Source organism: Pelodiscus sinensis, chromosome 14 (genome assembly GCF_052426305.1).
Source record: "Pelodiscus sinensis isolate ZL-2025 chromosome 14, ASM5242630v1, whole genome shotgun sequence".
In the NCBI taxonomy this organism is placed as follows: Eukaryota; Metazoa; Chordata; order Testudines; family Trionychidae; genus Pelodiscus; species Pelodiscus sinensis.
Genome location: NC_143065.1, coordinates 20,796,768 through 20,821,308, shown reverse-complemented (window position 1 = coordinate 20,821,308; position 24,541 = coordinate 20,796,768). Strand labels below are relative to the sequence as shown.

General features: G+C 49.3%; 1 protein-coding gene across 2 annotated transcripts in view; it reads right to left on the bottom strand.

Annotated features, from left to right (window-relative positions):
* ONECUT1 (one cut homeobox 1) overlaps positions 1–21,926 on the bottom strand; it is a 46,469-nt gene extending 24,543 nt beyond the window's left edge. Inside the window, exon 1 of one of the 2 annotated variants that reach the window (XR_012895780.2) lies at positions 19,464–21,926. Coding sequence is in view for 1 of the 2 variants with exons in the window: in XM_006118521.5 (XP_006118583.1) it covers positions 19,464–20,541 (1,078 nt within the window). In the remaining variant the exon portion in view is untranslated. The remainder of the gene's footprint in view (positions 1–19,463) is intronic. The other variant, XM_006118521.5, reaches the window with a different exon arrangement.
* Between the last annotated feature and the right edge of the window lie 2,615 nt (positions 21,927–24,541).

Below are 24,541 nucleotides of genomic sequence, written 5' to 3'. Positions count from 1 at the left end.
ATCAACATGTATCCTGCATATCTTATGGAAAAATTTCTCTAGGAACATTGTAGAGCATTTTCAAATGTTTTGTTGGAATTAATTTTTCATATCCCTCCACTTGTCAAGCCAGATCCTTTACAAGCCAGATCCCTGTCTTACTTTCCCAAAGATACTCCACATCACAATACCTAATTCTGAGATTCTTAGACCAGTGTTTCTCAATCTTCTTTATAAAGTACCCCTTTAAAAAAAATTATAACTACCCCCAGTACCTACAGTTTTCAGACATGCAAAAAAATTTTCTACCACAGCAACACATTTGTTTAAACAACTTAATCTTAGCCGGGTGGGCGATGACATTTTTGGGTGTAAAAAGTACAAAAATAATACCACTGGTTGAGAAACACTGGTGTGGAGAAATCACAGGAACACCACTGCAATTCACAAAGTCTGAGTCAGGCATTGAGGCCCCTAGTACAATGAAGAGGCTCCTTAGACTGCAAGTCACAAAAGCCAGTATGCTAGGTGGAAAGCTGCCTAACTTAGCCAATGGGAGATGACAGTGAGGCTGACAGACTTGCCAGGCCTTTGAACAAGGGGCAGGGCCTCAGGCAGAAGAGGCGGAGCTAGGGCTAGCCACCCGCTGGTAGTCCTTAGAGCTGCCCATAACACACAGCTCCAGAGATGATTCAAAGTGCCCAGGGCTCCGGACGCTGCCACTGCCACAATAGTATTGGTGGCAGCTGGGAGCTCTGGGTCCTTTTGAATCATGGAGCCTTGGGGCAGATGCCCCCTGTGTCCTCCCTGTCGGCAAGCCTGGGAGATACCAATGAGAAATGTGTTTTCAAGGCACCTAAGTCCAGGTTGCATGCTGGTACCCATCTCTGCTAGTGATTTTCACCTGTGAACCCATCTCTTGGAATTAGGTGCTTAAGTGTGTTGGTGCAAGAAGCTGGTGGGAGGGAAGGAGAACCTTCCTCATAACCTTTAGTCTAGTGGTTAGAGCAGCCCCTATGCTGGGATGGGCAAATACCGGCCTGTGGACTGGATCTGGTTCACCAGGGTTAGCTGCTGGCAAGCTCCCACGGCTATATTTACCTGTGCCTTTATGGGTACTGGCGATCACAGCACCCATTGGCCACAGATCACCATTCTAACAAATGGGAGCTACAGAAAGTGGTGTCCTGGTCTGCACTACTTCCTGTTGCTCCTATTGGCTGGAAACAACAATCTACAGCCAACAGGAGCTGCGATCATGGGTATCTGTGGAGACGCAGGTAAATATGTGACAGCGGCCCACTGGAGGCTAACCCTGGCAAACCACTGCCATTTTATTGCCCACTTCTGCCTGACACTCAGTTCCCCTCTTCACCTAATGAGAAGAAGGGAACTGAACAGAGGTTCCTCAGCTCTCATGTACATGCCATGTCCTTTGGGCAGTGGGAAATTCCCATGCAGAGCTCTTCCAAGCTCTCCTGTTAAAGCTTTTCCACTGTGGCTACATAATTGAAGGGTCACTGCTTCAGGGGAACTGGTTTCTGTGTCTCCCACATGCTGGGTGAGCATTATTTATCCACAGTGTCTGCCTCCCAGGTAAGTATCTAACCCCTGATTTAAAAGTTATTAGGGAGGTACCATCCCCTTTTCATCTGAGCAGGACCAGATTATCCATTAGACACAGTGCCTAGAGCCTATGAAAAGTTTAGGACCTAAAAAAAATTCATAATTGACTCAAAAATATGAAAAAAAACTTCTAAATTAAACTTAATTTGCTATCTTTAGTCAACAAACAACATCCAGTGTTAGACCTGATGACTCTAAGCCACCTCATGGTATGTGCAATGCTTTGCTTTACCCACTGGGATGATTTGGGGTACAACCTAATTCCAAAGGGGGTAATGTCACTGCCTGTCATGAAACTCTGGGTTTCTTAAATGCTATGCTGCTATGGTTCACAACCCTGACACCAACAGCTGAGAGATAAGTATGCAGGTCATACCCTGTCTTCCACTGCCTAGGTACTTTGTTCAGGGTGACCCCAACATTCTCCCAGTCCCAAATGTCTTCAAAACAGTCTGCCCTGCAGTGTCCAGCCCTTGTGTTGAACACTTGCAGAAATTACATTTGCTGTCCCTTTAAAGAAACAGTACACTGCTGCTTATTAACGTAAGTGGAGGTAACACGTGCTCCACTTCATTCAAAACACGGAAATGGCTTTGCTCATCTGGCATGTAAACGAGCCGTTCTTTGTCGTTGGTCACACCTTCTTATTTTAGAATGAAGTACCATGTACTGCTTTCCCGGTGTGCCACTTGCAAGAGTGAAAATTAGAGTGGTCGATATTAGGTGTATAGGTGATAGGGCATTTTTCGCTTATATATTTATTTATAATCTAATTATGAGAGTGCCTAGGGCCTATAAAGACATTAATCCAGACCTGTTCCTGGGAAGCCTGATCCAGGAGACATGGTCTGAGCAGATCTACTGGATTAGGCTGCACATGTAAATTAGGCAGGCAAATGCCAGTTTTTCCCAGTTTGTGAATCACTGTGGTGTTTGGGCAGGAGATAATCAACTAGACACCTAGAGAACAGAAACACTAGTACCATTTTAGTGCAGAACTGCAGGTCCTGAGGGTATTTAAGGGTCTACAGGGTTTAGAGGCAGTTCTCTGAATAGCAACAAGATCTAAGAATTTAGGCCTCTAAACCCAAGACTTGGGGACTTAAATACATTTGTGAAGCTAGCCTCCTGAATTCAAATATTCTGAGCCACAAAACTCTTTAGATTTACCTTAATTGTCTTTTCTAATCCTAACCAGGTCATGATTTAAAAACCCATTAACTTGGCTCCATCCAGAGCTAGAAGGGATTGAACCACATTGCAAAGCTGGAAACAATCTCTTTCCAAAGTTCCTGCTTTTAGCTTTATAGCATTATAAAATATCCAAGGACATTTTCAGGTATAGAAAACCCATCAGTGGTGCAGGATTGTATCTGGCCCAGTGATGTGCAATCTAGGCTAGTGAGTGGGCCACATGTGTGGCCCTCCATCTCAGGAGGCCGCAAGATTGTTGTGACCAAGATGGTTTCCTGGGGTGGGGCAGTTTTGCTAACTGTGCTTGCATGCCTAGAATTTGCAGGGTGTGCCGACTGAACTGCAGCAGTGCTTTGACTGGATGCAGAGGGAGCGCAGTCAACGTTGTGTGCAATCAGTGCACACCTTACTTCACATGCCTTTGCTTTATGTACATGTCACTTTAGTAATACAGTTAGGAAAAAACTATATGGGGGGGGGGAGGTGAGAACCAGTGGAATCTGGCAACACTGCCATGGTCAACAGTAAACAAAATGAACTGCAGGCCACTCATAGAATCCCAATGGGCTGCATGTGGCCCATGGACTGCAGGTTGCCCACCACTGACCTGGCTCATCCTGAGGGGAGATTTCTTGGAGGAAATTCCACAGTTGGACAGAAAAGGAAGAAACATTTATCTGATTTTTTTTAAACATCAATGTTAAGCTGCTTAGAGGCTTGGGGTGTTAAAAATAGTCCCAGCAAATATGAATCAGTGTCAGAGTGGCCAAAGGGGTAATTAATTTATCACAAAGATATCATCTCCACACAACACAAAGCAAAGCACCCCACCTCTTAGGAAGGAGCAGTAAGGTGCACAGATACTAAATGGGATATGACTGCCTGGGAATGAATATATGGGATATGGCTGCAGAAGAGGATGGAGGGGTCATAGTGGATCACAAACTAAATATGACTCAACAGTATAACAATGTTGCAAAAAAACCAAACATTCTAGAACATATTAGCAGGAGTGATCTAAGCAAGACATAAGAAGTAATTTTCTTTCTACTCCATGCTGATTAGGCCTCTGTTGGAGTACTGCGTCCATTTTAGATGCCACATTTCAGGAAATATGTGGACAAATTGGAGAAAGTCCAGAGAAGAGATCCCGGATGATTGGACAAAGGCAAATGTATTGCTCATCTTTAAAAAAGGGAAGAAGGACAATTCAGGGGACTACAGACCACTCAGCCTCACCTCAGTCCCTGGAAAAATCATGGAGGGGATCCTCAAGGAATCCTTTTTGAAGCACTTGGAAAAGGGGAATGTGATCAGGAATAGTCAACATGGATTCAAAAAGGGAAAGTCACGCCTGACCAATCTGATTAGCTTCTATGATGAGGTAACTGGGTCTGTGGACATGGGGAAGTCAGTGGATGTGATATACTTTGACTTTAGCAAAACTTTTGATATGGTCTTCCACAATATTCTTGTCAGCAAGTTAAGGAAATATGGATTAGATAAATGGACTGTAAGGTAGATAGAAAGCTGGCTAGATTGTCGGGCCCAACAGGTAGTGATCAATGGCTCGATGTCTGGCTGGTTTCAAGTGGAGTGCCTCAAGGATCAGTTCTAGGGCTGGTTTTATTCAACATCTTCATTAATGACCAGGATGAGGGGATGAATTGCACCCTCAGCAAATTTGCGGATGACACTAAACTAGGGGGAGAGGTAGAGATGTTGGAGGGCAGGGATAGGGTCCAGAGTGACCTAGACAGATTAGAAGATTGGGCCAAAAGAAATCTGATGAGGTTCAACAAAGACAAGCGCAGAGTCCTGCACTTGGGACAGAAGAATCCAAAGCATTGTTACAGGCTGGGGACCAACTGGCTAGGAAGCAGTTCAGCAGAAAAGGACCTGGGGATTACAGTGGATGAGAAGCTAGATATGAGTCAAGAGTGTGCCCTTTTAGCCAACAAGGCTAATGGCATATTAAGTTGCATTAGGAGGAGCATTTCCAGCAGATCTAGAGAAGTGATTATTCCCCTTTATTTGACTGTGATGAAGCCACATCTGGAGTATTGTGTCCAAATCTGGGCCACCCACTATAGAAAAGATGTGGACATTTGAGAGGGTCCAGTGAAGGGCAACCAAAATGATTAGGGAGCTGTAACACATGACCTATGAGGAGAGGCTGAGGGATTTTGTTTTATTTAATATGCAGAAGAGAAGAGTGAGGGGGGATTTGATAGCAGCCTTCAACTTCCTGAAGGGAGGTTCCAAAGAGGATGGAGAGAGGCTGTTCTCAGTAGTGACGGATTGCAGAACAAGGAGCAATGGTCTCAAGTTACGTGGGGGAGACCTAGGTTAGATATTGGGAAAAACTATTTCACTAGGAGGGCGGTGAAGTACTGGAATGGGTTACCTAGGGAGGTAATGGAATCTCCATGCCTAGAGGTTTTGAAGTCTTGGCTTGACAGAGCCCTGGCTGGATTGATTTAGTTGGGTTTGGTCCTGCTTTGGGCAGGGGGCTGGCCTTGACCTCCTGAGGTCTCTTCCAGCCCAATGATTCTATGAACAAAATGATTAAAGGCCAAGAAATCATGACCTATGAGGAAGATTGAAAAGACTGACTGGTTTGTCTGGAAATTAGAAGACTGAAAAGGGACATGATAACTGTTTTCAAATACCTAAAAGGTTGTTTTAAGAAGGAGGGAGAAAAATTGTTCTCTTTAACTTCTGAGGATAGGTCAAGAAATAATGGGCTTAAACTATAGAAAGCGCAGTTTAAGTTGGAAATTAGGAAAAACTTCCTAACTGTCGGGGTAGTTAAGCACTGGAATAAATTGCCTGGGGAGGTTGTGGAAGCTCTAGCATTGGAGATTTTTAAGACCAGGTTAGACAAACATTTGGCAGGAATTGTCTAGATCAGTGGTGACTACGGCCCATGGGTTGCATGTGGCCCATGGAATCTGATTGCAGGCTATAAGACATTGTGTGGACATCGACCTCCACAGGCACCACCCCCTTCAGCTCCCAATGGCTGGAGTTATTAGAAGTGGTGGCCAGCATATCCCTGAGGCCCCATTCATCTGCAGGCACTACCCCCAAGGCTCCCATTGGCTGGGAACAGCGAACCATGGCCACTAGAAGCTGCAGGGGATGATGACTGAAGATGGTCAACCTCAGTAAAACACATCATGGCTCACAATCAGATTACCCAGATGGGCTGTGCGCAATCACGGGGCCACAGATTGCCCACCACTGATCTAGATAATGCTTATATGACTGGAATGATGACTTCTTGAGGTCCCTTCCTGTCCTATGATTCTATGGAGTGTGGAGAGATAGGAATAATGATAGAAATACCCGACATTCCTACATGACCCTTAAGCATGTATAAGAATGTAATGAGGGGCTTATAAGAACCATGTTCATTTAATGTGATTCATCCACAAAGCCAAACAACTCTGTGTGGCCTGAAGCAATAGCTCCTGTCCCTCTGTGCCATTGCACAGAATATTAGGGCCACTGGGTCCACATGTTCCTTATCCACGGCTTGTCCCATCTCATTCACACGGCCCTTGGTCATGTTCACAAGGACATGGGAGGCCCTCATCTACCAACTTACTGCTCAGCCTCACCTTACCTTGTGCAAAAGAAGTGCTATGGCCATGCCTAGGGACACTTAGGCAAGGTGCTGTACAAATGCAGGACTCTTTCCCAGCTTGGCAGATAAGCACCTGCCCAGGGCAGTAAAACGTTAGTGCTGCTCTGCATTGTCCGGTAATAAATGGCACTTTCATGCTTCCCCACCAGTAGAAGACTATATTAATGGTTTGAAAATCTTTGGGCATGGCTTAAACTATATCATGTTATTTCTTTCCACTCTTGACATAGATCAATCCCATTTATTTAATAAAACTCAATGATTGCTCAGGTTTAGGCTTCATGGCCATCCTATCCCACTTGAGATGTTGGGAATTTAAGAGCTAGGATATATTCACTTAGTTCATTTCTCAGGGGTTGTCTAAACTAGACGTTGGATCAACGCTGCAGCAATTGATCCACCAGTGGTTGATTTATTGCATCTGCTTAGATGCAATAAATTGACCTCCAAGCATTCTCCCATTGATTCCAATACTCCACCGGGATGAGAAGAGCAACCAGAGTTGATGGGCGAGCAGCCCCACTGACCTTACCACATGGAAGACACCATGGTAAGTACATCGACTTCAGCTATGCTATTTGCATAGGTTAGAGCGACGGGTAAGGGAAGGTGGGAAGTGTAGCGTAGACTTGGCCTCACATGACAAACTGAATTCCAGTTCTGCTGTGTTGCCATTTAATAGCTAAACAAAACAGTTTGAAAGTAAAGCATCTTTCTGTTGGAAACAAGGCAGAATGCCTACAGATTGGCGAGGGAGATTCCAGGTAGAGCAAGCATCCCTGTAATAGACACTGTCTACACTACAAAGAAGACCAACCCTCTAGTGGTCGATCTTCTAGCATTTGATTTAGCAGGTCTAGTGTAGACCCCCCCAAATCAAATGCTGAGGGCAGCCCCTGCCGGTGTCTTGTTCTCCTCATTCTGCGAGGAGTAAGTGAAACCAATGCGAGCGTGTGCTCCCTTCGGCCTCCTACAGTGTAGACGCTGTGGCGGCTTGGGTTAAGGGAAGCTGATTCCAGCTATGCATTTTGCATAGCTGGATGACGTACCTTAAGTTGACCTATGAAAATTAGTGACCTTAATTTGCTTCCACTGCAAAAACAAAGTAATCCAGGCTGACTCAACAGTGATGGGATTCAGGGCTTGCACCATCTTGCCAGGTTGAGGGGTCTTTCAATGTTCCAGTGGGCTGACCTCACTTTTACAAACTATGCTGCTAACTGGATTAATACAGGGGAAGGACCTGATTTTCCAGTTCTGTCATTTAAAGCAAATGTTAACTTTCTTTAAAGGAGTCCTTAGTTAACCGCATTAGTCTGACAAACGCTTCTTAGTCTAGAATAAGTAATTAGAATGTAATCACTTTAACTGCATCTTAATTACCTCAAATGAATTAAAGGGACATTAATAGCAAAGATTAAATTGCCTTAATGAACGGTTCTTGTGACTACATCAATATTTTAATCATGCCGCCTTTCTTATCACAATCCCCAACTTAGGTAGCTGTTAGAGCCAATGGGCGCTAGGTGGCACCTCTTCCTCATTTGTGGTGTAGATAGAGTAAAGCTACATTCAACTCACTCTCTGCCTAATACAATATATAATGTCTGAGGGTTTGTAACCATTTCTCTTTGATGTGGACCTGGCCCGAGTTATTTATTCCTTTGTGACCTCCAGAGTGAATTACTGAAATATTTAGCCCATTCCGAGCATCACACATAGGGCAAATATTTCTTATTCCTTAATAAATTGAATATATTCCTAATGTGAATAAATGAGCATATCCGTTTCAAAGAGACTTTTAATTTTGTCTTTATTATTGTTATTTTGAACAGTCGGTGGCTAACAATCTTTGAGTTTAAACAAGATTATCAAGCCTCATGATAAAATGTAGCCATTCCAATCTAAATGGACTTTAAAGTGCTATGAAGTATCTGTTTTGCTTTAAAACATCCACAGTTTGCATTCAGCATACACAAAAGCACACTCTCTTTTTCTCTCTCTCCAATTTCTGAGAGAGAGAAAGAAAGAGAAACATTGATATGACTGCTGTGAAACTGTGGTGATAATGTATTTTCGCCACAGTTTTACTGTGGCATAAATATTCATGAAAGTATTTCAAAATGTTTGTCAGCAGTTAATTTTATAAAAAGTCAGTAGTATTTTCTGACTATCATTTCAGAAAATCCTTGTAGTATTTCATGTTAACATCACTGTACATTAAAACTATCTACAATCATAAGGTCCGCTGCATTTCTGCAGCAAAATTACAAAAGAATGGACATTTGTGTCTTATTATTTAAAATGTGCCACAATTAAAAGTGCCACACTAATATTTGAAGTTGAGTTTGAAGTGGCAGCAGATTGGTAGCCCAGCAGAAAAAAATAATTTAAAAATCAAATACAACAAACCTTAGGTTATCTAGGCCTTAGCATTCTAAGTTAGCCAGTAAAACTGAAAGCTATTAAAAATAATTAATGTACCTTTGATTTAACATTTTGGGATCATATCTAATTTTAGCATTGAAGATTTGTATTACTCCAAAATGGGGTAAATTAAAGCTATTCCTTTCCCAGCAAAATTCTCCCACATATGATTAATTTGCCATTACCCAACCCAAATCAACTTTCTTATTGGACAAATGGAGTTGCCTCAACAAATCCAGCAAGTATTTTAATTTTTATCAAAATATGATATTTGGAAGTTTATTTTTATTTAAGGTAAGAGTTGACTGTCACATTTTATGGTAGCGGCACTGTATTTCTTCTCCATGGTCTCTCAAGAGCATCCACTGAAAGATGTCTGGCTCTTAGCAATCACTTCCACTGGGTGGAGATCTACATCTGACACCTACCCCTTTGAGGCTATGTCTAGACTGCAGAGCTTATCTGGGATACCAGAGGTATCCCGGAAAAGCTCTGCCACGTCCAAGGAATGCATCCGCTTTTTCGGAACAGTTTCTGTGAACGTGGATGTGATCTTTCGGCATCCCTGTATTCCTCTCAGTGAGAGGAATAAGGGATGTTCTGAAAGAGGACTTTTTTCCAAAATTTGGTCCTGTGTCATCTTTAGATCATGAACAAGAACCCCAAATAAGTTGAAGCTCAGGCTGTTTATGCAAAAACCTTTTCTTTGCCTTTTGTCTCTGGTGACTCTAGACAAGAACTAGTACAGGAACCTCCCCAGGAAGTAAAGCCTTCCTGGAGGTGAGAGGGAACTGAGTGGTTTGCCTTGATCATCTGCTCTTTCCCCTTCCTGGAGGAACTGTGGTTGCCCTCCTCTATGGAGAGTATACAATATCTGGCCCACCAAAACACTCCAATGATCCACATGCTTAATACAATACAGTCACCCAAAGATACTGCAAGAGGTTGCCCTCTCTCTCTCTCTCTCTCTCTCTCTCTCGTGTTGACATTGGATCAGAAATGTAATGGTCATGGAAATGGCATGTTTTGTATAGATGTGACCCTGGGCATGATGCCGCCAGGCCTTTGTGCCATGCTTCACACAGCTCTGCTGGGCTCTAATCTCAAGCTCCGTGATGACTTCAGTAGCCTTCTAATGAAGCCCCTAATGCAACTGCTCTTCAGTCCTGAGCCTCTTTTGAGCAGGTCCTACCCACTGGCCTCACCTATGAGCTGCTTTAGGGAGGCGCTACCTTGGACACCAGGCAGAAGCCACCTGACAACTCTGCCCAGGCAAAACACGTGGGCTCATTCATAAACGAACTCACAAAAGAACACCTGAAGGAAAGGAGTCGCCATCTGGGCCTTTTTAGGGACTCTTTAGGAGTATTGCAAGACACTTCCGCCTAGTTCTGGACAGCGTCAGTGTGCACGTGGATGGATCGCAGCATTTTGACAAATTTCCCGTCAGCCTCCTGCACCCATTGGGTCCGAGGGGCTGGAAACGCCACTTTCGAGCTAGAGATTTCTCTCTCTTTTTTCCGCCCTCAGTCTCCTCTTGTCCTCACCCCGGGTGCTAAGCCCCGCCCCTACCAGCGGTCTCTTCAGCGTTTCCCTGCATCCACCAGTTTCAGGACCCTGCAGGAGCGGGGGCAATGGAAACTCTGCCTCCTCTGGCCTGATGGGCCCCAGGCCTGTGCATGGCTGAAGCCTCCCAGTCTAATGTCTGTAGGAAGGAAGGAAAAGGGACGGGTGGAGTTTGCTCCTGAGTCCTGCTACCTCCTCGCAGCAGGTTACTTGCCCACTGGCAGGATGCACAGTCGGTGCTCCTGTTGCTCCAGTATAACGATGGCAAGGAGCAGCTTGCCGAGTGAAAGTCCAGGCGCCTTGTACGATTTGTGGCATCGTGAGGCCAGGAGGCGGCAGCGCAAGGTGGGAGCGCGCCCCTCCTGGTCTTCCTCCCTTTGGACTCCATTGCATGAAATCAGCTGTTTCCTTTTTTTTGAGTATCATGCCGCCAGCCCCCTGGCGTCCTGCAGAACATGCAGCATACAGGCGGGGAGGAGACAAAGTTGCGAGCAGAAATCGCCACCAGGGCGCAGGCAGGTCACTGTCCAAGGTGCTGAAATTCAGAGCCACCCGAGTGCCTCAGGCCTGGCTCAGCGGCGCTTGCCAACAAAAACCTAATTTAGAACAAAAATGGGAGCAGCCTCCTCCGCCACAGACAAGCAAAGGTGCAGCGTTAGTTTTGCTTGACAACGATTCCCCATTTCATAGAGTCTCACTCACATGAGCACAAACCCCTACAAAAAAAAAAACCAGGCAAACTTTTCCTTCAAGCGACTGAAACGAACGTGTCCTCTCATCAGCAGCCTGTTGGCAGACACGTCTACAGAGTTGCGGGGAACTTTGTACTTTTGTATCTTAATCAGGATGTGAGACATTCGGAGGCGATGACACATCAGGCGGAAGTAATAGAGGCCTCCCTAGGGGAGATTGCTCAAAAACACCCCCCATCTCCCCATTAGAACTCGCCGCCCAGCTGGTACTTCACAGCTTTTAGCACTAGCTACTGTTGGCCAGTAGGTGGCTCATGGCTTCTGAATAACAAGTGCGGGGAAGGGCCTTTGAAATATAGGGCCGCCTGCCAATATTCTGCATACCAAGCTTCTTTAATTGGCTGAAAGATTTGAGAAATCTGTGGACAGTATGGATGAAATCAGCTGTTTTCTTCCCATTCAGGCTAGCGGATAGTCTAGTGTACAACGCACACGCTTCCACGCTCACTGTATGTGTATTTCCAGAGATGGCAACCCAGCTATTGGCAATTAGCTTCGTAGAAGAAATGACGAGCAGCCAAGACCAGCGGTCTCAGCAACGGTGAGACTATGCAGCCAGTCGCCGTGTCTAAAAACTAAGGTCCCAATCGAGGATAGGCCGGGATTCCGCCTCCCCAGTTGCAAGTGACTCTGTGACACTTCTTTTTGCGGAATAGTTGCAGTTGTGGTTCCCTGCATCTCATGCGGGTGCGATTTACCGGAGAGCACGTTTCCTTGTGGGATCCCATTTCTTTAGCCGAAGGAAACAACCCCGGGCTGACATTAGCCAGGCTACCTTCCCCCAAAGGCCGGGAGCAGCTCCCATTTTGATGTAATCCCGCATCCTCATCAAAATGGAAGCCCAAAAGAGAACCACGCAGGACAATCTCTTCCGTCGAATCTCTCTCTTCCTCTTACAGATTCGTTCTCAGCTATCATTCCCCGCCCGACCCCAGTGGGCCTTCCCACTACCATGTGATTAATTGCAAAACAAACAAAAAATCAGAGCTGAGTAAGGACTAGGAAACCTTGGGAAAATGTCACTGGGGGAAAGGCGATGTTTAAACTACTTCAAACACCTGTTGCGGCAACAAGGGCTAGTTACTGACTAGCAAGACAACCCCCAAATCCCCTTTAATCTGTTTCCCACCTCCTCTCCCACAGAGTCCTGGCCCCGCCTGTCAAGGCGCTTCGCTCCTGGAGCGCGCTGAGTTCAGAGGAGTTATGCCAAGCCAAATAAATAACCAGAAGCGGAAAGCGTTTGCGTTATGGCAGCGTCTTAAAAAGCAAGAGGGAGAAGCGCAGCACACCCAAGTGTCTGTGGCTATAGCCACGGTGAACCCCTGTGGGCCCCTTTCTTTCTGGCAACTTCATGGAAGTTATTTTTCTTCCTGATTACCCCTCTGTCCCTTTCTCAGCTGGCCCTGCCCCCTTCTGGTCCGGGTGGCCGGCAATCCAGAAGCGTTTCTGTTGTTGCTCGCAAGAAATAGGCAATCGAACCACAAAGGCCTATGAAGTGCGCATGAAAACGCAGCGAAAGTTTAACTCGCGCCGCAAGAATCGATCACATCCCTCAAACTTGGGATCAGGAGAGACCCCTTCCGTGCCACCCCTTCGAGCCGCTCCCAGCACCTCTGCATTGCCTGACAGTCAAACCGCCATGTGACTAGCCAAGCCCACAGCGCTAGTGCTGCGATTGGGGGCCTGGGTCTTTCCCTGGCAATGGCTGGGAGCAACGTTGCGCTGGCAAAGATAGTCGCGCAAATGCTAGGGGCTGCTCGCGCATCAAAGAGGCCGCAGGGCCCAGACAGTCATGCTCCCGTCAAGTCCTACCCACGCTTGGGGTGTTTCTAAGCGTCTGCACTACGTTGCGGCTCTCCTGGGCTCAGTCGCCCTGTTTCTGAGCGTTCCGGCCCAGAGGAACGCGGTTACATGTAATCCCGCATCCTCACTGACATGCCCCCAGTGAGCGAGCGGTCTTTCAGTCCCCCCTCCCCCTTCTAGGTACATATTAACGAAAAGCAAATGAGGCTGCGTGGGAGCTGGTTATCAATCAATCGGTCTACAAGGACACAGACAACAAACAAGCGCAGCTTCTCCACAAGAGGACTTTCTCAGAGCCCTTGTTACCAAGCTGCCAGAGGAATGGGATTTCTGGGGCTGCCCTTATCATTGTGAGTCCCCGGCTGCTGCTATCGGACACACCAGCCAGGCAGACTGCAGTTCCCTTTATCTTAGTGAACAGGCTACTTCACAGCAGTCCCAGCGAAACCGCAAAGCTGGTTGCTAACTGATCCAACACGTGGCCTGTAGGTAAATGGCAGCTAATGAGCGGGGCTGGGGAGGTGGCGAAGACAATACAGAGGCATCCTCTGAAATGCGCAGCTGGGAACTTTAACCCCCCTCCCATCTGAAAGGAAATATGCACCTCTTTAAAAATATCGCCAGCCCCATTACGTGTCTTAGTGACCCGGCTCAGGCTTGGGAGGGCCGAATGCACGAACTCCATTAATTCCTAAAACAAACACACAGGAGGAGGAAAAAATCCTTCTGATCCCCAAAGCTCTTTCCCGAACAAGCCGCACTCGTGCAAGGCACAAGAGGGATCAGAACGCGCCCAGTGTGCAACTCACAAGAGGGATCAGAACTCCCTGGTGTGCAAGGCACAGGCCGCTGGGCATGGGAGGTGGTTTAATGATCAGACTGCAGGTGGGTCGCTTTTCAGTTTCCTTCCACTTAGATGTGCAGCCTTTGCAATACCCAAAACCAGCGGCATTAACGTTCAACCTACGATCAATCCATGCATCGTTTCTGAGGAAAATGTATTTATGCAGAATCTCCGCTGTGTAAATATTAACCCGATCTATAATGATGAACTAATTGCCTGCTCGTGTGAGGCGCTGCTAATATCAGCAACGCTGCGACCTTTCCTTGCACGCGGCGCATTTGCACACAGCAGTCTTCGGGGGAAGTGTTGCAAAGGGCGTTCATTAGATTTCATATTTAATGGGGAAAATGCCCTGATTGATTTCTTTGCCGTTAAATTGGTGAGAATTTCTCTGCAGTTTCCCAGGCTTCGGCTGAGTTGAGATTTAATTTCTTACGGAGGGAAAACAAATGCGGGTGTGTGTGTGTGGGGGGGGGGGGGGGGGCGGGGGGCAGTCAACGATTTAAAAATAAACCGTTTTCCGGAAGGTCTGACTGACGCTTAACACAGGAAACAAAGTCACTCGGTGCCCTGGCAGCGCCCGTTGGCAAAGCCTTCGGCTGCAATTTGGGGTGACCCGGAATGTTCCCTTCATCCGAAAGCGCCTGCTGCCCTCGTCAGGTCCGGCAGCACTGGGGACCAATTCCTGCTGCCTTTAGAGGACTGGATGCGATGTTCTCCCGTGAGGACCAAAATCAAAACATCCCCGTGAAAGTATCTGTTCGAGAACAGGCTGGTGGAAAGCGGCCGCTTTGAGAGTCTGGTCTGGCCTCCTCCTTGCGCAATAGATTTGGGGAGTTCTGTCTCAAAGGGCATGTCCGGTCCTGGCCTGTGTCCTTCTAGCTTTCTCTTCTGTCGTTCGGTTCTTTCCAAATCCGAGCCTTACGTTTTACCTTCTGAACTGAGGTTACCGTGGCTGGAAGTGACTGTGGCGTTATTTTCAAAATACACCTTTCTGAACGCATTCCTGGGGCAGACTCCTTTCCTGTGGTATATCCAGCTCAAAGCGACGAAGGTACATTTTGATCTGGGCTAGCTCTGTCGTTTCCAACCTTCGCTCTCTTTTTAAAACTGTTTTTTTTCAGTCTGCCTTGCACGTATAAAATAAATCAACATCCCTGTCCCAATAGACCATAGATGAGCTCTGGCCTTTTATTAATTAATCCTTTAGTTTCCCTTTTAAACATCCAGAGAGAGAAAAAATCCTGCCGGAAAGAATAAGTTTCTAAGGCAGAAGGAGAAAAACGGGCAAATTGATAAATATGCGATGCTAAAGGGCAGAGAGGGGGAACAGACAAAGGAAAAGAGGCTAGAGAGGAGGAGGAAGATGGGATGAATAAAATGGAGGCTGGAAGAGGTCAGCTTTGCAATTAGCAGCTCTGCTTACATTTCCAGAGACAGCCCAGGAAGTGTCAAGACCTCAATACAGCTTCCATGTAACTACCAATTTTTCCTTTATTTGTCGGAGCTTCGGTGTAATCTGGGAGGTAAGAAACCCCCAGGGATCGCTGAAAGGGGCAAATACTCAAGATGAAGTGCTGCCCAAGATTGGGAAGCCGAAAAGAACCAGGGTTTTGTTTTCCTCCTTGTCGCCTTCTTGCTGTTGGCTTCCAGAAGTGCATAGAAAATAAATAAAGCCTGTGACAGCCTGCTCGGGATATTAATCTGCCTGATAATTCTCTAAATGCCCGAGAGTGAGTTATAATTTGGACGTGAAATTTAATTTGCGTTGGCTGGAGTAATTTATGATATTTCGAACTGATGTTCATACATCAATATCAATCGGGGCCGATTTTTACCACTTAGTAAGATCATCACACATTTAAAACCGGCACAAAATAAAATCGATAGTTGATGCATTTACAGCAGATTGCCTCTCGAGCCACGCCTGCAGCCCAGCCTGCTCTGCCCGCTGGCGCTTCGCACGACTGTGGGCCTGGCCCAGCGCTACCGCGTGTCCCCCAGACGCCCACTGCCTGCTGGCGGGGGGCTGGACTGGGAGCGCCCCATGGATCCGAACCCAGCTCCAGGTACACAGACAGGTGGTCCCGACCTGCCTCTTCGCAGACCCTAGGCGGGCAGGTACCCATGACCTGGCTGCAGGGGGAACGGGCACCTAGCACGGGGATTCCTCGAACCGAACTCTCCCGGCAGCTGCTCTGCCTTCGCCCTGCGGCAGCACCCCCGGGGCCTGTCATGACCCAAGCTCCGAGTCTTTCCGGGGGATTCTCCCTCCCTCTCGGGCCGTGCCCGCCCCGTACTGCCCGGGCCTGCGAGGATCCGCCCTGCGCCCCCTTCCCACTGCCACCGGGTGGCTGCTGGCCCGGCGCGAAGAGGCCCCGAAGGCCAGTGCCAGGGCGAGGCGCTGAACAGACCCCTAGTGAGGAGCTGTAGCCCGGGGGTGCCCAGCGAAGCTGTCCGGATAAGGGGAAAGGGGCTCAAGCAGGGGCCACAAGCGCACAACAGACAAACTTCCCCCCTCAACAATTAGGAGGCCCCTCCGCTTCCAATCGCCAGCCCCTGCGGCGACACACGCTGGATATAAAAGGCATGGGGACTGACCATTAAAGGAGCCGGATCTTTCCCCCTCACCCTTCCCCCAGCTCCTAACGGCCCTACAATATTTACAGGGGAGACTCAGGAACTGGCTACACAGCCGGAAGGATGCAAACATAAGCAGTCAGGCTAGATGCTGGGTCTCTCCGTTTGCCGAAAGCACCGGGAGGGATGGGACTCCGGTTCCCTAATGTGCAACTATCCAGCATTCAGGTTGGATTTGAAGGGGAGGGCGGAATAATGAGTCTTTGTCTTCCTAAAGAGATTATGGAGATCCACTTATACCCAGAGCTGTCCTGACGGGGAGGGCAGGAGGAGGTAGAGGGTGTGTGTGTGTGTGTGTGTGTGTGTGTGTGACGGGGAGGGCAGGAGGAGGTAGAGGGTGTGTGTGTGTGTGTGTGTGTGTGTGTGTGTGACGGGGAGGGCAGGAGGAGGTAGAGGGTGTGTGTGTGTGTGTGTGTGTGTGTGTGTGTGTGTGTATATATATATATATATTTGGGGCAGCTCCGAACAATGCTGCTGCCTGTTTCTCTGAGTGTGTGTGTGTGTGTGTGTGTGTGTGTGTGTGTGTGTGTATTTGGGGCAGCTCCGAACAATGCTGCTGCCTGTTTCTCTGACTATCTGGGAGTGCGGGGAACAGCCTGTCAATCCCACACTGCAAAACTGTCAGTGCTGCCCGCTCCCCGCTCCCATCTATCTTCTTTTCAGCAACCCAGCCTGGCTTGGCATCATTTCCTTCCCGCCCGTGCCAAGAAGGGGGCTCCAACGTATTCTAATTCAAATGGTTGTTTCCAGTATCGATCTATGTAAATAAGTGGAAATTCAGGTCATCCAAATTGTCCTACAAATACACTCCAAATCGAAATTCGCCCTGTCAATCGTTAAGGGGAGATCTGAGGCGCCAACTCTACCCTCCCCCACCTCCCGCTTTCCTGAACAGCCGCAGCAGGGCTGGGATTTACCTTTCATGGGAGAAAGAGAGAAAAAAATGGGATTTTCCGCCAGAGCAGACGTGTGAGTCCTACATCTCACTGGAGTGAGAAAACAATGAAATGTGTAACATCGCCCGCCTCCTCCGCCCCTCTCTATGGAGAGAGACCATCTCCAGTTTAAGATCACTGCTAGCTCCCCTTTCTAATACTAGCGCAGCATAAGCATGGGGTGAAGGAGGCCAGGAATCAAATATGTCTTTGGGGTCTCCAACTAGCCAGGGACGTTTGTGACGGTATTCATTCTACTGTTCAGGCAGCGGAGCAGCCCTATTTGTGCCCTGGAAGGAGAAGAGTTGGTCCTTCCCTTTATTTTTGTCTGTGAAACGGATCAGTGACCCTGACTACAACTCGGATTGACTGTCTCGCATTCTCCAGGGACAAATTAATGGAGACCTATCAGTTAATTAACAAACCCTCACTCAAGGCACCACCATCATATTAAACTCGGGCTCTGGTGTGACTGAGTGCAAGGTGGGGGTGGGGTGGGGGACAAAATAGAGAGAGAGAAATGAAATGCGTTGAAATATCCTTTCTCTGCTTGTTCCGGTCACAGCAGACCATACAGCCAGCCATTTCCCTAGGAAGGAACTGAACTAGCGAAATAGGGGCAGGTTTTAATCCCAGGTGCTATTGCTTCTCTTCACAAGTTACAGAAGACTGAATAAATTGTGCATAACCCATACTTTCTCTCACGCGTATACCCACGGGGACTGTGCAAATTAAAACGCTATAGGCTAAGGATATTTGTGATATTGACAATCAAAAATTGTTGACCGGTTCCATCCCTTCTCTTTAGCCACGAGTTACAGTCCATAATTGTGTCAGTTGTGTCAAAAAGCAAAGGTCTTAAATGCCCGATCCTCAATAAACAGAGTAGGAAACTAGTATCCGCCCCCCCTTTCAATTTAGCTATTATCTATTCACCCATGTCACGAGGCTACTTTTGTTACAAAGTGAATCCACCGAAGTGCGTACAACGATTTATTATGAGGGCTTAGCTTCGTTTTCCACAACACCTCACCGAAACCTGCCGATGTGTTCTTTCTTTTTTAAATCTCACAGACCTGGTTAGCAAACCCCATGATTATCAGGAAATACAACCACGATCACAGAAACAAACAGGAATTAAGCAACGTATTTCGCCCTGGGCAACCTTTTATGACACTCTCATTTCCTGTACAAGAAATAGCCACTTCCCTTCCCCCCCGAAAATCGCGTCGAAAAAGTAGATGCATCATTTAACAGAGGTCCTTAAAAGACTGTGAAGCCTCACCTCTAAGTCACCACCACTGGTTTTTCCAACACTTCAAGTGTGTGTGTGTGTGAGAGAGAGTGAGAGTACACACACGCGTGTACACTCTCTTTCTCACATACACACACGCACAAAATGCTGAGTTTGAAAGCAATTTTATATCCAGCAGCCGAGTGCAGGTCTGCGTGTCGGTCAGTTAGTTGGCTGTTACCTCACATCATAGAGTATTTGCATATATACAAAAACAGAGCCAGACAGTGACAGGACATCTCTAATACCGGGCCTGATCTGTATTTCACGGGCCCTCCATCATTTCCACTGGCTTTTTCTCATCTGTGCACCTGCTAGTGGAGGTTCGTTTACACGCGCTGTGCCCGTTCACAGGAGCACGGAAGTGCACACGCAGGTGGCACATGCCTATACAGTAAGACTTATGCTCAACGTGAGCCCCCGTCTCGGTTTCTCTCCGCTTACCCCAGATACGCACCCTGGCATTATAGCAACCTGGCCGTGTGCCTCACCACAACATAAATGCCTTTGCTTAGGAGCGGGGCACAGAAACCAAAGGCTCTCCTTTCCCGGGAAAGAGCCACAAAAGAAATCCAGTGGGCACTGCAGGCTTGGCAAAGAAGGGGCCGATTGAAAAGGGAATACACGGTGTGAGGTGACTATTTATCGGCACAGACGTACTGGAGTGGGCTTTTCCTGGGCCAGCAGCTGCCCAGCGATGAGGTCTCGGTCTAACACCCCCCCACCCCCAGCTGTGATCGCTGCGGCTCACCTGCCAGCCTGAGAGCGGACATTCTCTGGAATTCTGGCTCCTGAAGCCACTTCCACATCCTCCGAAAGGTCTCCCGGCCGGATTTGAGTTTGCTCCAGGGCTTGGGGTTCCTCAGTAGGTCTGAGAGAGTCCCTTGAGAGCGGCACAGCACCCTCTGGGCGAAGATGGCCTGGGGGATGCTGTACCGCTTGAGCTCGGTGGTGATCCTCTGAGCAACTTCTTTGGTATTGATTTCTTCCATTTGCCCTGAATTACTTCCACTGTTGACCTGCGAACCAGTGACAGAAGGGTTTTGTTCCCTGGCAGAGCCCAGAATCTGCCCGTGAGTCTGGGCATTCAGGTGGGCATGAGGGTGATGCGGGATCCCATTGATAGGCACCATGCCAGCGGAGGTAGGGGTCAGGTGTTGGTCCCCATGCCTGCCCAGCATGGCGGGGTGGTGGGCTTCAAATCCGTTGGGGGTGAGCATTTTCTCGGCAGGCATGGGAGCACTGGGATGAGCGTAATGAGGCAGCCCTTGCTGGGAGTTGTGGATGCCCCCCAGGCCTGACCCAGACAAAGGGGAGAGGCTCTGCCCCATGCCGGTAACATCCTTATGGTAGGGGGTGTAGAGATTGTTCATAGAAGCCAGACCCCGCTCGTCCCTCATAAGGGTGAAGCTGCCACTCACATTCCCTGGGATCCGCTGGTGGTGATGGTGGTGGTGGTGATGGTGGTGATGGTGAGGGAACTTGTCGGAGACGGTGGAGATGGGAGGAAGCGGTTGCAGAGGGGTTAATGTGGTGTAGGTGCTGCTCATGCTCATCCCGGGGGGTGTCTCGCAGGCCATGGTCATGGTGGGATGCAGGGGTCCCGTCAGAGCGTGATCAGGAGGCCGATGGTGGGGGTGGTAGTCGCCCCCGTCCAGGATGGAAGCCATGCCCATGGAGCGAGGGTGGGCTGGCAAATGGTTGCTGCGATGGGCCACCGAGCTCCGGTGATGGGGGCTGCTGCTCATCAGATCGGCCGTGGTTGGCACCGGCTCATGGCTCACCCCGTGCAGATCGCCAATGGTCTCCATCGTCAGCTGCGCGTTCATTGTTATCCGTGCAGGCGTGTGGACACCACATCTATCTGGTCTGTGGTGGGAAGGTCCTAGGAGGTCTTCACGTTGGAGGCTGGCAGGATTCCTCCCCCGGTGCAAAGGATCGGGCGCGTGGGGGGGCTTGGCTGGGCTCTCTCTTTTGGCGTGGCTGGTGTGGTCGTGATGGTTGGATCCGCTTTAAGGCCCCCGCTCTTTTAAAACAGTCTCCGCAGCCCCAGTAGGTGTCTGGTCGCGTCCCTCGCCATCTCTAGCCATGTCTCTTACTGTTTCAATGTCTTTGGCCACAGCTCCTGCTGCTGCAGCTGCTGCTGCTGGTGGAGAGCGGGCATGCGCGCTGGGGGCCCCTTGCACGCCCCCTCCCCCTCCTCGCACTCGCACACACACACACTCCGGCCCGTGACATCACCGTACATATTAAGGACGCTGGCCCCGCGCGCCTCCCTAGCTGAGCCCGGCTCTCTCCGCTCCCGAGCCCCGGAGAAGCCAACCCCCGCCCCCGGGAGGCGAGAGGGGGGGAACCTGCGGAGCCCACAGGCAGCCAAAGTCTGCAGAGCCCGGTCCGCGGCTGGGGCGGAGGCGGACAGGGAAAAGCCCGTGAGCCCCGGCTGCGCGGAGCACAAAGGAGCGGCAGCTGAGGGGCTCTCGTACTGGTTAGAAGCAGCCCCCCCCCCGCCCCCGGCCCTGGAGCTAGTGCCCACCGCCCCCGACTCCCAGCTGGATCGGGCGGCCCTTCCCAGCGCACCCTCCTTGCAGCCACCTGCCCCAAGCCCCAGCCACCAAGCGCGGCCGGAGGCGAGGATCAGGGCGGGCTGCAGCCTGGCTCCGGCCGGCGCGGTGCCGGGGCTGGAGGCAGACGCGCCGGGAGGGGGGCGCCGTCAGTTTGAGCCCCCGGGTTGGAAACGAGACTGCCGATCCCCAGCCTGCTCAGTGCGCGGCGGGCCAGCCACTCACCCGCCCCAGGAACCCATCACCTCCGCCCACGGGCCCCCAGCGCGGCCGGAGCCTGGGCTGGGCTCCGGTGGGGGGGAGGCTGCTCAGGGTCCGAGCTGCGGCGCGCCGGGTCTCCCTGCCTCTCCCCGTCGCCCTTCCCTCTAGGTGCGGGGGAGACGCGCCAGCGCTTCCCAGTGTAATTAAAGCGGCCGGTCCCTCCCCTTCGGTGACTTAGCATTTTTAGTGAGCGAGCCTCCTTAAATTGAATTTTAATAGGAACTTCCGGGTTTCCTCAAGTCCGCACAGCAAGGTGAAAACCCGCCGCGTCCCAGCCGGCAGCCAACCACCACCAGCCAGGCAGCGGGGACCCCACGAGCAAAGGCGCTGCCCGCCCGGGCCCGAGGGGCGCTGGGAACCGGAGCCGCCCCCTGGATATGGGTGGCAGCCCGGGGAGCGGGACTGTTTACACACGTACAAATGTCCCCTTCGCCCTCCCCCGCGGGACATGGGGGGGGGTGCTGGGGTTGGCACTTGGGGGGGTGCTGGGGTTGGCACTTGGGGGGTGCTGGGGTTGGCACATGGGGGGGTGCTGGGCTTGGCACATCGGGGGGTGCTGGGGTTGGCACTTGGGGGCACCAGGCGAGCCCCTTGCATGGCGTTGGACAGGGAACAGGTGCAAATTCTGCCTCGGTCCCTAGAGCTTGTCACCTGGGAAACTTTGATTTCTCGGAGCGGTGGCCGGGAGGACGAAGCCCGAATCTCTGTGTCTACATTGTGGTTGTGTTGGACGATATCTGCTTTCAATCCCCGATTCCCCCTTCTTCCTTCACCCGGTTCCCGTCTTTTCTCCCCCAGCTCCCCAACCCCGCGCAAGACAAGCCGGCTGTAGCTCTAGACCTTTCAGCTCAAGTTGGCAGCTTTTCCAGTCCTTGCAACCTGCTGGGACTAATTGGGAGCCGCATTCCCAGACCCCGCTCCCCCTTAGCCTAATTCCCAATCCCTCCCCCTCGCAGGGAAGGAGCTCGGAGCTAGTTTGGGCAGGGGAAGGGGGGTGGAAAAAATGTCAACTGTCCGGCTTGTGACAACCGAGCATTTGTAAGGACGCCTCAGCTACCACATGCCTCTGTTTTTTCCAAAGGGAAAGAAAGAAAAACTTGTCAGCCAAGGTGCTGTTATAGCGGAAGAAAGGACAGATGTGCCTATTGTTCCTCCATTAACAATAACGAACCACGCCAGTCAAAATGTGGCTTCTCTCTCCCCAAACTGAGCGGCGGGAGGGTGAAATCATGACACTCTCCATTATATCTGAACAGATCTACGGGGCACATAACACGTCTGATTAGGAGAAGCTAGGCTCGGCTTCGCAATAGTATCCGCAGAACTGAGCAGGGGTGGAAGAAAATGAAGGGGAGGAAATTAAAGTGATTTCCTTCCGTGCTATCAGAGGTGCTCACAGCCCTGCTTAGCTGACAAAGGCATCCTGGCATGGTGCACGGGTCTTTCTCTTAAAACGGGACTTTTTATATTTATTCACTGCACGTAAAAGGAGATATTGAAACGTTTCTCCCGTTAGCGGGTGTAATGGCCAAGTGACACTGAGAACGGGGGAGAAGGGTATTTTATAATGGTGCCCACAGCAGCTTCTCGGCTGAATTACTGAAACCCCAGTGGTTATTTACAAACACATGCAGATTAGAGCAATGGGAAGCTACACATGAGTAGGAGTTCTAGTCAGTCCTCCCTATACTGCTTGCCCCCCAGGAATGGCTGATCCTTCATACGATCTGTAGTACAACACCAACCCACGCTTGATTAATTAAAAGACTAGCAAACTTAACTATGGTTGGCTTTTCACCTGTGAGTTCGCTTGGGATACTGAATAAATACACTTCAATAGTCGCACTTAGACTAAAAAAAATCTCATAGCTGGGCATATTTTAGCACTAGCATGGCTGGCCCCTGGAAAGTTATTTATGCCAAGGTAAATGTGTATGGCCCATTGCAGCATATAGCTTCTTGTGAGCCTCTTCTATCCTACCAGGTGTGTCCATCGTTGGGCTGTAAATAATAGGCCCATCATTAGAGGACCGGCAGATCCCATTGAAGATCAGAAGGTCTCTTGCAGGCCGATTTGTTTTTACGAAGTCCCCTCAAAGCAACATGGCTGTTATGTGCCGAGAAGAGCGTTGGTCTAAAATGTTTTCAATGCCAAGTGGTTCCCAGCATTTTGGTCGCAGGAGTCATGCGCATTAATACGATACTCCCATTATCTTCCAAACAGATCTTCTGACCTGACATGATGTCAATGGGACCAGTAGAATACAGATTTTACCATGTAATCAATGAACGTTTGCACAGCAAAAAGTAAAGTACAGCGTGTATCAACCCTTGGAGGCCATTTTGTGTAGCCAGGAACATGGTTCTTCTTCAGATTCCCAGGGCTAATCTAATGTGTCAAAGGCACATCTAGCAATCTCTGCTCTTTATGAAGTCTTAGACCCTTGAGCCACATATGTGAATTTGAGGACACAATCCCCGGTGCCAACCCCAGTGAGTTGCTTAGGCCGACTCCCTGTCAATGCAGATTTATCTGATTTTGTTTACTCGTGCTTCCAGGTCATTCATCCTTCAAAAACTGCATACCAGCAGGACCAGAGGCTTTCGGCAGTTGTTATGGCCATATCCTGAAAGGACTGTGGTTGACTCAAAAGAGGTAGATGTAGTTAGATGCATCAATTACTCACGTGTTTTCATCTGACACAGAAGGCTCTGGAGGAGTATTGCAAGTTTGATTTGACCTACTGTGGATAGATTTGTTCTAGCTTGGCAACGCACAGTTGTCCAGATAGAATTGTTGAGCAACCCATTGGTTCTTCAAAGGACACTTCACTAGGTACATAGGTTTGTAATAGTATCAGTGACTGAAATTTGCCATCTTTTCTCATCCACCCGTCTCGCTGGAAGAGGCATCCGTTCAAAGGCTCTTTCATATTGTGGAATCTCTCAGTTATAAACAGCCACTATTTGGCTACCAATATCAATGCAATAAAGCCAGTCTCAGAAA